Raw genomic sequence first — 13,146 nt, 5'->3', positions numbered from 1 at the left:
TTACATTTTTCTAGAAAATAATAATAGTATTATGATTTTATTGAAATATATATTTTTTAATTAAAATAATGAAAAAAAGATGATAGAACTTGTTTTTTAAATGTTTATGCATCAAACAACTTGATGGGTAGACAATTCCCTAGACGAGATCAGAGACGCCATCTTTAAAAAGGATGACGACCATCTTGGACCATTTTTCACGGGTTGTTGACACGGACGGAACCCAGCCGGTCGTGAAAGTGTTTCGTGATGTAAAACCCTTTATTGCATTTAATTTTAAATGCAATCAATTGTTGTTTCCAAATAAATAAATAAATAGAATAGAATAGATATCGTTAATATAAGGATTGTTAGGTTTGTAATTGTTTTAACACACAAGTTAAGAAAAAGAAAAAAAATAATATATCGGTGAAAACAACGCGTTTACCAGGAATCAATTCAAGCAGTGATTATTATTTTTGACAGTGCCAGGAATAGTTTTTTTTTCTTTTCTTTCTGTTTCTTAGGAAGGAATAATATTAGAAGTGCGTGATTGACTGTTCCGTTTCATTAATTATAACTGTCGATTTGTTAGGGGAAAAACAGGGTACAAAACTTTCAATACTACTACTACTCTACTACTACTACACTACTACTAATGCTACTCTCTATCTATCCATCTCTCTTTCTTTCTCTCTCTCTTTCTTTCTCTCTCTCTTTCTTTCTCTTTCTGTCTCTCTCTCTCTCTCTTTCTTCCCCCCCATCTTCCCCTGGAAAATGGTTCCGTGCACATGGTGACATTTCTGGTTAGTTTATATGTATTTCCTATAAACAATTAAAGAGTATTTGTGTTACTTTAACATAAGAAATAGTTTCTTTTTCTTTACTTATTTAATGTACAAATTTTAGAAATATATATTTTGTGATTTTAATGGTTATACGGGTAAATATTTAATATTCATTACAAAATTGCGATTTTCTCTAGTCGTTATATTTGATGGCTAATGATTCATAATGGCGCTTGGAAGGTACATTTATTCCGATATATTTAATCCCTTATTTATTTATTATTACGTTTTATGATTTTTTATCTATTTATCTACCTAACGAAATAGTATTATCTTGTTTTATTCTTCAGTATTGTTTACATTGATTGAATATTTATCATTTTCCCTGTTCATGGTTGTCGTGCTCTGTTTTAAATATTATTTTTAAATAATTCATATTTAACGAATATATAATTTTTGTTTTATTAAGGATTAAAAATAAAAGTATTAAGTGATTTTAAAAGTATTAGAAAAGCAAAAGAAACTTATTCATACGTGTTTTTATTTTTGCATGATATATGTGTGTGTGCGCGCGCGCGTGTGTGAGTGAGTTATATATGTTTATAAAATATGTGTTTATAAAAAAAATGTTTATATGACATATATTATTTATAAGCTACAAGAAAGTTGTTATTTAATGAGTTGGAATTTGTTTGAAATTTTTAGCATAAATATTTAAGCATTTGAATAATTACAAGCATAATTTTGAAATATAAATTATTGATAGTATAATATAGATATACTTTATCCTTAAATAAAGTATTCAATTTTTATTTTTAGCATATTCAATAGTTTACTATATTTTCTGTTTTTTTTATTTCATATTTTATAAAGACTACTTTTTTCATGCATATAATCTCACTAATATATATAATATATCATATATACAATATATATATTATATATATACAATAATAATAATAATAATAATAATAATAATAATAATAATAATAATAATAATAATAAAAATAATAGTAATAATAATAATAATAATAATATAATAGTAAAAATTATTTAAAAGAAAATATTATGTACATATAATATATTTTTTCTAATAGGAATTAATTTTATTGCTAAAATTGTAATAAAACTAACGTCTGATTATTACAATTTCTTTATTTTAAAGATTTTAATTTAAAGAAATATGTTATAAACAAAACGGTTTTATATAAACTAAAAGGAAACTTGTTTTAGTTTTTAATAACACACCATTAACAATTACAGTTGTATTAGTGAGTGTACACTATTTAAAAATTGATGCCCTACAAAAGTGTTCATTGTCATGTAAAAATGGAATGTATGAATATATGTATCTCCTCTTTTCATGTCTCAACTACAGAGTTGGATTCAAGTATTGATTGCAGGAGCATGGTGTGCTATGGCAAAGGGAGGAGGGTAAAACCCAGACAAGATCCACATCTATATATACTGTCTTCACACAATCTTTAACATTCAATGATTTTTAGAATAAAATAATAAATATTTTAAGTTTCACATAATTTAAGATATTTTTAATTATCACTTGCAGTACTATAATGCTATGTAACATTTTTTGCAAGCATGTTTTCTATGAGCATGGGAAAAACATGTGTCTAAATTTGAAAAAGGTCAGAAAAATCAATACACTCTTGCAAGTGTTTAATGAACAGAAATATGTCGATAAAGTTATTATAAATTATGTAACATAGAGGATAGGCTTATGTTTTAGTGTTTTATTCAATGTTATGTTTTTATTTATTTTAGTTTTTCTTTTCTTCTTTTTGTTGTACTTTTAGAATGCAAACAAGGCGGTGAAAATGCACTATACACTTATGACAATGGGCTGAAGTATATTCTGGATTACAAATCTAATATATAACTTCTATATACCTAGAGTAAAAGCAGGTATTTTGATACATATATTTTCTTTATAACTTTTTTAATGAATAAATACAAGTATCTCACTATTACAAACATATAATATATTTAATTACATGTTTGTTCTTTAAACAAATTAGTATTATACACATATTTTGTTTTTGTATTTAAGGTCATATGAACAATGGCAACAGTGGAGGAGAAGAAACGAGTAGGGGGTTCCAAGGTTTCAGCCATAGCTAATATTTTTCAATCAAAACCACAACTGGATAATTTAACTCACAAAGGAAATGCAATTTTAACTGATGGGTTCAAGGAACCGACTGTACCTCTTAAAGAATCACCTACACAAGTAACAGTTGTAAGAACAGAAAGTCATGTGGCACGTTTCAATAATGCTCGCGCATTGTTTGAAAAACTTGGCGAAGAAAATAAGACAAACAGACCGTAAGTTTTGTTTCTTTTGTTTTCTTTTTCTTTTTTTTTTTTTTTAACTATATAAGATTATTTAAGTCATTAAATTTTTAAATATTACATATTTATGTCTACAGTGTTGATCGTATTACAAAGCCAAGTAATTTGCATGGCCTACGTTCTCGCTCTAGCTCTGCGAATTCAGGTTCTGGATGTACTTCCCCGGCTAGATCACCACGACCACGTTCTCCATCACCGCCAGGAACTAGAGATCACTTGAGTAATTGGAGTGCGAGTGTACCGACTTTAAATGCAGAAAGACACTTTGAAAATGGACATAATTATGGTTTGGACAATGTAGCTGATAAATTCAAAGGACGCATTCCATTTAATAAAAGTGAGAAGAATTATGGCAAGGAAAATCGTTTAGATGAAAGACCAGAGAAACCGGAAAAACCAGAAAGAAAATTAAATTCTAAGGAATTAATAGAAAAACAAAAAAATTGGACAAGCCATTTTTCTAAAACTAGACCAAGTAGATATAATTCTGATCCAAATCGATCGGTCGTCCAAATTTCTTTAAATCAAAATTTTAATAAATTTTCCGGCGACAACAGTTCCGCGGGATTCAATGAAATTTCAAGTAACGTAGAAAATGATACAAAAAGATCAGTAGATATATCTGCAAACCCAGCAATAAGATCCGCCAGTTTTTGTTCTGCGAGGTCATCAGCTGCTACATCTCCACCTCCACCTCCACCGCCAACAAGGAACTCTTCCAATGCTAATACAAAAAAAGAAAGACCTGCTAGTATTGCCTCGCTGAGCCCATCAGATCTTCCTAATAGTCCAGAATATGCTACTATAAATAAATATTTTGAAACTTCACCAACTATACCTGAATATGCTGTTGTACATAAAGGTTCAAATTTACAAAACAGTAATGTTACTGTACTTAATACGCAAAATCAGGATTCATCTCCTATACCTGAGTATGCTGTTGTACAAAAACAATCTCAAAGTGTTACAAAAAATGTAATAAATGCAGGAGTTACTAAAAATAATTCCGCAACTTCAAATTGTAATATTCCTGGATCAGTAAAAACGAACGTTCCTTTGGGGGAAAAAAGTTCTGGTACTTCTAGTCCACTTTGCAGCATGTCTACAGAAAATATAGTAAGCAGTATGCCTGAAAATAAAATGGATAAAGATATAGATTTCCTCGAAGCACCAGATTATGTCAATTATCCAACGAGTCCTATACGTTCACCGCCAAAAACTTCTGAATGGAAAAACGAATGGTTAGCCAAAAATGATGAAATTTTAAAAAAGGCTGCTGATTTACGATCATCCAGGGATGCATTAGATGCGGAATTGAAAAATGAAGTTATTAGAACTGATCCTAGACCAGATTGGGCTAAACCATATACAAATACCACAAAAAGAAAAGATGTTTTATTAGAAGAAAAAAGAACAGAAATATCAAAATCACCAGAATCTGATTTAAGACCACCTTCACGGGGTACAGATAGTGCATCTTCTAGCATGAGTTCTCCTAGTTCACCTTCAAAAGATAGTATAGAAGAAAAAGCTGATAGAGAGATGTCTGAAAAATTTCAAGCAGGTAATATTAGTTTTCAACATACATATAAATAAGTAAATTCCTTTTACTTTAGATATATAATATAAATACTAAAATAATACACAAATTCTTTTCCATATGAAAATTAAATTATACTCAATTACCATATTATTTTAATTTTTCTTTTCTTATTTTTTTTCATATATTTTGTTCATATTTTTTTAAATTTATTTTTTTAATTGATTTGTTCCATTAAATAGTTATCTCCATTAACTTTTGATTTCTTGTAATGGCGATCTGCCAAAGTAGTAGAACATAAAAATATGTGAGCTTCTCTTTCTGTTTTCTCCTACCCATGATCTTATACTTCTCCTGCTAGTCTCAAACAGTATTATTTATAGAAATCAGTATGACTTCTGTTTAGCATCTGCTTCCTTGTGGTTTGGTGCATTCATTAAATTTTGATTTCTTGTAATGGCGATCTGCCAAAATAGTAGAACATAAAAATATGTGAGCTTCTCTTTCTGTTTTCTCCTACCCATGATCTTATACTTCTCCTGCTAGTCTCAACAGTATTATTTATAGAAATCAGTATGAACTCTGTTTAGCATCTGCTTCCTTGTGGTTTGGTGCATTTATATTACAAAAGTGATTTGCATGTTTAATTAACATTTTAATACTCTTATATAATAATATTGGAAATAATTTTTCAATTATTGAAATATTTTTTCAATCAATCATTTTTTTTGTTATGTACATAGATCAAATATTATATTTAAGATACAAAACGTGGATCATACATATAATATAAACACATTTTTATAAAAGTTAAAGATTAATTATAAAAATGAACTAATAAATTTTTTAAATAATTTACTTTTTAAATATTATGTTATAACATTTTTTAAGAATGTAGTCATGGCTAATGTACTTTTCATCAAATATTTTATAATGTATTTATATTTATATATATTAAAATAAAGTAAACGAAGTAATATTATTAAAAAAAAGAAACTTTAACAAAAAGAGAAAGTGGTAACATATAAATTTGGGTAGGAGTTTCTTTGTAACAGAACATATGTTGAATAAACACAGTAAAAGGTTATGTTCACAAACATCAAAGATCTCATTATTGAATATTAAAATATTCAATTATAATATTATTATATTAAACAAATATATTGATTATCCTTTTTCATTAGCATATAATATATATGTATAATTTGTTTGAATTTGAAAATATAGTATTACCATGTGTCTCCGTTTGCTCTGCATTGATTGCCGAGGTAAACTTATGAGTTTCCCATTTACGCATAATATCAATGATCATATAATTTGTTTTTTAATTAAACTTTATTTATATGCAATAAATAATATTTTATATTTTCAGGCCGTAATAGTTATGATTTGGCTTCAGAGGAACAGGAAAAACCAACTACGTATACAGAAATTATTGCCGAAGATGATAGTACGCCAGAAAAGGAATCCAAATTTAACGAAACAGACACGACCACGGTCGTTCGACGTTCTCATGTTCGCGTTGATCTACAAGCTGCTGGTTTAGGACAGCGGCCTCCATCCATTGTCAGTTCTGATCAGGAACATCAGTTATTGGAACATAAAGATATACCGGTTCCTTCTCCATACACAAAGCGACCTCAGCAAAGTTCGGATAATGCTTTACAAAATAAAATAGATAACAAAGCTCACATTAAATCTAATACAGGAACAAATTCTGTTAAAACTGTGCAAGATAAAATGATACATAGCGTTCAAGAACCGACTAAAGGTAATCTTATGTCAGAAGAAACTAATCAAAGTAAAGGATTCGATAATAAATCGCAATCGAATATTTCCAATGAGAAGCAATTGATAACTGAAAATATGTGCCAAAAGACGATGTCTAATGTTAAAAATGATCAAATTAAAAGTTCTGCAAGAGAAAAATTGGCTAAAAATAAAGAAGAGGTTTCCGGGAAACGTTCGAGTTTTATTGAAGGAGGTAATAAGATGGATCAAATCGATAACATGTCATTAAATAACACTGAACATGCACCTATTTCTACCAGCCATAATACTAATAGTATAACAGAACCAAATATTAATACAACTGAATTGAATGAGCCCAAATGTTTAGCAGATCCATCATCCAATGCTGTGACGAAAACAATAGCAAATAGAAGCAACGTAAACATAGATGGATCCTCTAAATCATCTAACTTTATAAATAATAAAAACGTAGACGATGTTCATCCGCAAACGACATGGGAACAAGAAAAACAAAAAGCTGAATTAGCTAAGTTGCGATTATCAGAAAACTCTTTAGTTAATTCAGTTCAGCAAGTAAACATATCACCCATAACAACATCACAAAAGCATTCGGAAAAAATGCAGACTAATGAACTTCCTACATCTGAAAATAGTTTTATAGATGATAGTGATTCAAGTGATACAAAAACTATTACTAATATAGAAAATATACCTCCAACAGAGGTACCAGTTATTAAAAATCAACAAGAATTAAAAAGTGCAATAGAAGAAACACTATGTAAAGCCAATACTTCTCAAACAGTTCCTATAACTCCAGATACTATGACGGCAGATGAAGCAGAAAATTTATTAAGTTCGCGGTAAGTAAATGCATGTTATAAATAATCGATGCAATCTAGATTTTGAATTTAATATAGAAACAAATCTAATATTAACGTATGTGTGTTTGTATGTAAAAATATATATGCATATAATAAATGATATAATAAATACATATATACACACATACTAAAGAAGCAATAGCGTTTTTAGTTCTGTTATATATTTGCAAAAAGCTTAATAATATTTAATTTCACTTTTTGCCATTTCTTCTCTACTTTGTTTATTTTGTTACATTTTAATACATTGATTTTTTTTATTTGGACATAAATCTTCTACTAAACAACTTTGGGTCAATTAAATGCAGTATATTGGAGAAAAAAATAAGGTAAGTAAATGCAACTATTCGAATAACAGGATTTTTGTTTCGTTTTTTCATTTAAATAATTGACAAAAATAAAACTGAATGGTGAAAATAATAAATTAGACAAGGATCAGCTCTGTTATCGGATGAAGAAGCACAAGAAATAGCCAGATTACTGTCTCCTGCGAATACTACAGAAGCAACTGACGAAGAAATCGCCATTGAAAAAGAGAAAGATGTGGATAAGGATAAGGATAGAGAAGAACAAGATAATGCGCCAGATTGGCTTTCCGATGTTTTATCCGCTCCCGACACCAGTCTTATCAATAGCACAACTCATGATTATAGGTGATTCAGTTTGGCATATTATGCTTTTTCGTTTTGTCCAAATATTTTGCAGCTTATTATCTGCATCTTATAATTTGAGAATGTTTCACAGTTAATTATATTTAGCATAATATATAAATTTCTCATTGTCTGTGTGATATTAACGATATATTATATTGCGTATACTTAAGTTATTATCATTTTTAGTTTATCCCACAGATCACGTAGCGATTTGACAATAGATTCGTTAACGGAGAGTCAAGTGGGTTCGGTAACGGGTAGCGAAAGTGGATTGCTGGGATCTGTTAGCAGTTTAAATGATACGCATGAAACCAACGATGATACTGAAACTGAGCACCAAGAAGATTACACTCCAACACCTGGAAAAATTGTAATACATTGATCGTGAAGTTTCAATAATTTTTTTTTATAATTCTTGTTATATTTTATAAAGAATACATTAACTTATTTGTATAGATATTGGTGGAGAATGGAGTCCATTACTTTGAAGATGGTCACTTTTGGATGGAAGTTACAGGCATACCGGAGTCTGAAGATGAAGATGAAGATTATCCAACTACTGTACCTGTTAAAAAGACTACTAAAGTATCATTTGATACAGGTCCAATGAGAGTATATTCAACACATTCTGTGAACGAGTACGACAGACGTAACGAAGATGTAGATCCTATAGCAGCAAGCGCAGAATATGAGCTTGAAAAACGTGTTGAAAAGATGGAGGTATTTTACAATTTTTATTAAATTTAAATATAAATATGATAAAAATATATTTACAGAGGCGTACGCGTGCACATTGTGACGTATAAAACATTTATAAATAAATACTGTATTGAAATAAAGTTTTCTCTACCAGGTATTTCCAGTAGAACTTATGAAGGGACCAGAAGGTTTAGGCCTTAGTATAATTGGAATGGGTGTTGGTGCGGATGCAGGTCTTGAAAAATTAGGAATTTTTGTTAAAACTATAACGGCAAAAGGTGCGGCCGCACGTGAAGGCAGAATACAAGTAAATGATCAGATTGTAGAAGTGGATGGAAAATCCTTAGTTGGTGTCACGCAAGCATATGCAGCTAGTGTTCTGCGTAATACTTCAGGTCTTGTGCGTTTTGTGATTGGTAGGGAACGTGATCCAAAAAATTCAGAAGTTGCAATGTTAATTCGGCAAAGTTTGCAAGCGGATAGAGAAAGAGAGCAAGCTAATTCTGCAAACAGGTAAGTTATATTTTTTTCTTTTTAAATATTTTCAGTATGAAATCCAATTTAAAACGAATAAAAATATAATATTTCCAATGATGGTATATCCTTGCTCGCTAAACTTTGTGACGATAATTTGCGGCTGCTTCAATGAGAGCTTGAGGTTCCTTGAAGTACTGAGGAAAAAATTATAAATCCATGTAATAATTAGTGAGTGTAATAATGTGTAATAATTTGAGGTCAGACGACATATAAATATAATTATTTCTATTTAGAAGACTTAACTTTTCGGATGCGTCACCTGATGGACAACGAAGCGGAGAAGAAACAGCAATCGGTACTTCCATGGGTGGTATACCTGGTTCACCAGCCATGTCTTCTTGTTCTGAAGGAGAACCACCTCAGAGTCCTATAGAAAGTTATTTATCTCCATCTAGTCGTAGCAGATCACCTATCATCAGTTCATCGATGCCACAACATATTGCAACACAAAGTGATGTTGATAGTTTGAGGCTGCTTTTACAAGAGGTACTCTTTTATAAATTTTTCAAAAATGCTTTTGTACAAAATGTTTCATGCTATAGACTGTTTGTACATAATAGATTTTCAATCATTAGTTATGTTCAATTCTTTTTCTTATAAATGATTTTATTCTTAGGATATGCTTCATAATATTTATAATATTATTATAATAATCATATGCATACAATGAGAGAAATATTAATTATGGTCTCGTTATTTGCAGCATGCCTTAATTTATATTTCATTAATTTTACTTGTCTATAATGGTCCTCAGATGATTTAAAAAGAAATAAAACGTAAAAAATGATAGATTTTTTATTGTTATAGTGCGTGTATAAGATGTATATTGTACATGTACATTATCACCATATTATTATTATATATTTCATCATTCATTTACATCTGTTATAGATAGTATTATCACATACGTACATAGATAAATTTTGTTATGTTTATCCATAGCGAATTTAGTATATTATTTCTTAGTTCAATTTTTGTTTTTGCTTATGCACTGTGTATGTCACCGACTGCTTGCAGAGTCAATATAAACTTGCATTAGCAGATGGAGAGGTGGAAAAACTCAAAGCAAAGGTAATTAATAAAAAATGAGATGATTTTTTAATGTAATTATGCAATGGCTTATTTTATATGAACGATTAGATCAATTATTCTAATCAACAGGTTTATTATAAAACAATATAAAGTGTAATATATATATACTGGGTGTCTTGTAACTGATGATATAAGCGGCTAAGTTTTTCATGTAGAATCACTCTCTGTTCACTTGTACTACCAGTTACAGGACGTCCTGTATATTTTTTTCAATTTTGATAGGTTTTTGCATGTATCCATAGTGATAATAATGACCATCAATATTGATTTGTATTTTTACATTTATATCATTCGTAAATGTATATTTTTTTATTATCGAATTTATATGATGATATATATAATATATGTTATATAAATATATGTAAATAGAGTTCTGAAAACAACAGTAACTATATCAATTTGTACAGAATCATGCTTGTAATGACATTATTACTTCATTCTATAATGCTTATATTATAATGCTTCATGTATATAACCATTTTATTTGTATAATATAATTTCATATTTATATTTTCCTATTTATATAGAAAAATAAATGAAACTATATTGTACATTAATTTTCAGATCGTATTCTATGATATTTATGATTTATTTTACAGTTAGTTGAATTGGAAAATAGTGGGGCAGGTAGCGAAGAATATGCAGCAAAGTTACGCGAATCCGGTTTACGTCTTCATGAATCTGAAAGAGCATTGTGTACTGCCCGTCAAGATTTGAGTACAGCTCGTGAAATGTTAACTCAGGCAACATCGCAGAATGCAGCATTGCAACAAAAATATGCACGCGCTAAAAGAGCAGCTCGAGAACTTCGTACAGATATTGCGGCGAGAGATGAATTTTATCAACAATTGTTACAAGAAAAAGATACAGAATATAATGCATTGGTTAAAAGTTTAAAGGATAGGGTATGTATACATTATTTTCATAATAAGAATAATAAGTTAATAAAAATACATTCACATCATAAATAAAGAATATATAATATAATGTTACACATTTCACAGGTTATTACATTAGAAGTAGAATTAACAGAAACACAAAGAAGATTTGGATTGCCTGTTCGGCTTCCTTACGATGGTACAACAGCGAGAATAGTAACACCACAATTATCAAGACGTCAACTGCCACCACCACCTTCTTCATCTAGTTGCCAACTCTCTGATACTGAGACATCAGATTTGAGCAGTCCAGATGATGGAGACAAGACTGCGACTGTTGAACGAAAACTACCACTCCCACTTCCTGTAAAGGAAGAATTAGATCGTGCAGTACCAGCACATCGACTTCTTGATAATTCAGCTGGTAAAAGTAAAGCTGAACTAGCAAGTAGAGGAGGTCTTGCTAATCGTCAACTTCCTAAAAGATCAGGAGGCCTTAGTAATAGTAGTTCGGTACGTATATGTGATCATTATGTTATTGTTATAATTTTTAAAACATTACTAATATTAGTTTGTTATTTACAGGATTATGGATTAGATGAATCGGGCGATAATACTGACGAAGATTCCTCTTCAAAGCACATTTCTCAGGACACAAGTAGCAGATCACCGAATGATCTTACATCAAAACAATCAAACTTAAGTTCCTATTCTAGTAGTTCATCGATCAGCTCATTAAAAGGCAAACAACACATTGAAACTACTCATACAACCGCTATCCGACAACATAGTACAATCAGTTCACAAGTTAGGGCAATGACTGAGCAAATTTGGCCACAAACTCAATATGTGTATTATGTTCTATGATATCACATATCTATATAATAGTTAATAATGCATAAGCAACAGTTTCTAAGAGCATGGTGTACTTTGTGTAAAATAGGTTTAACTGGGCCACCTGCATCATTGGCAGAACAATTAAAACAAGTTTTAGCTGAAAGAGAAAGGCGTCTTGGCGGAAACGATTTGTCATCTTCTAGAGAAAGTTCTGGTGATTTTAGCGATTTAAATAATCCACATAATAATGATCCCACTCTGGTAACCCATCATCTTGTAGAAGAAATACGACAAGCTGTAAACGAGGCTAATCAAAGAGGTATATATATAATTAATATAAAAACATTTATATATATATCTATCTATTTAAAAAAATGACCGTATTATTTTTATAGTAAAAAAAGTTACGATACCTTCAGCAAACTTAATTAGTAGTAGCGGGGCACCTTGGCATCATCCTGGTAGTTCACCTTCAAGTTTATCATCCGGAGGATCTGTTAGTCCACCCGCTGTTGATCCGAGCCCATCTAAAACAGGTAGCGCAGGTATGGATTAGTGATAATGATATATTCATTAATATACAAATTAAATTATTCGTTTATGATTATTTGTTGTTTTGCATTTTCTAAATGTCAAGTGTTTCCACAAGTAAATAAAATTATGAATCTAGATTCGAGTGAAGTTTGGTTGCCACCTCATTCAAGTGACTTTGGTTTAGGTGACAAGAAATCACACTTTTGGCAGAATGCACCTGTTACTGATTGGTCTAAGGAGCAAGTAAGAACCTTTTTATTTTCTTTTATATAGATTTAATTATTTATCTATGTATGCGTTAATTAAAAATTTATAATGTAATCAATGATATCAGGTCTGCCAATGGTTGTCTGGAATGGGCTTGGAACGACATGCTCCACGATTTTTAGAAAATGGAATCAACGGTGGATATCTTTTACGTCTCGAGTCACGAGAATTAAAAGCTTTTGGTATTTATGGTGAAGAGAAGGCTCATCTTAAACGGAAATTGAAAGAACTGAGAGCACAAGCGGATAGAGAACGCAAAGAACGTAAGGAAATTGAACGAATGCGAAGAAAGGCTGAGAAGGCAGCACGAAAGAAATAATTCTTGAAAATAATCTATAAAGA

The 13,146-nt window shown here is 30.1% G+C and overlaps 1 protein-coding gene across 1 annotated transcript; it reads left to right on the top strand.

Moving 5' to 3' along the window:
- The first annotated feature begins 151 nt into the window (after nucleotides 1-151).
- Nucleotides 152-13,133, top strand: LOC122519299. The gene is made up of 19 exons (XM_043638666.1): nucleotides 152-586; nucleotides 2,582-2,690; nucleotides 2,836-3,110; nucleotides 3,215-4,701; nucleotides 6,050-7,289; nucleotides 7,616-7,636; nucleotides 7,736-7,960; nucleotides 8,147-8,330; nucleotides 8,417-8,680; nucleotides 8,814-9,172; nucleotides 9,433-9,682; nucleotides 10,214-10,267; nucleotides 10,888-11,193; nucleotides 11,293-11,679; nucleotides 11,752-12,017; nucleotides 12,084-12,322; nucleotides 12,399-12,548; nucleotides 12,674-12,780; nucleotides 12,872-13,133. Exons 3-19 carry the CDS (start codon nucleotides 2,848-2,850, stop codon nucleotides 13,121-13,123), a joined length of 6,054 nt encoding a protein of 2,017 aa, XP_043494601.1. The 5' UTR covers nucleotides 152-586; nucleotides 2,582-2,690; nucleotides 2,836-2,847; the 3' UTR covers nucleotides 13,124-13,133.
- The last annotated feature ends 13 nt before the right edge of the window (nucleotides 13,134-13,146 follow it).

Source organism: Polistes fuscatus, unplaced genomic scaffold (assembly GCF_010416935.1).
Source record: "Polistes fuscatus isolate 324 unplaced genomic scaffold, CU_Pfus_HIC Scaffold3, whole genome shotgun sequence".
In the NCBI taxonomy this organism is placed as follows: domain Eukaryota; kingdom Metazoa; phylum Arthropoda; class Insecta; order Hymenoptera; family Vespidae; genus Polistes; species Polistes fuscatus.
Note: the sequence above shows the minus strand (reverse complement) of the source record. Positions and strands in the feature narration are given on the sequence as shown.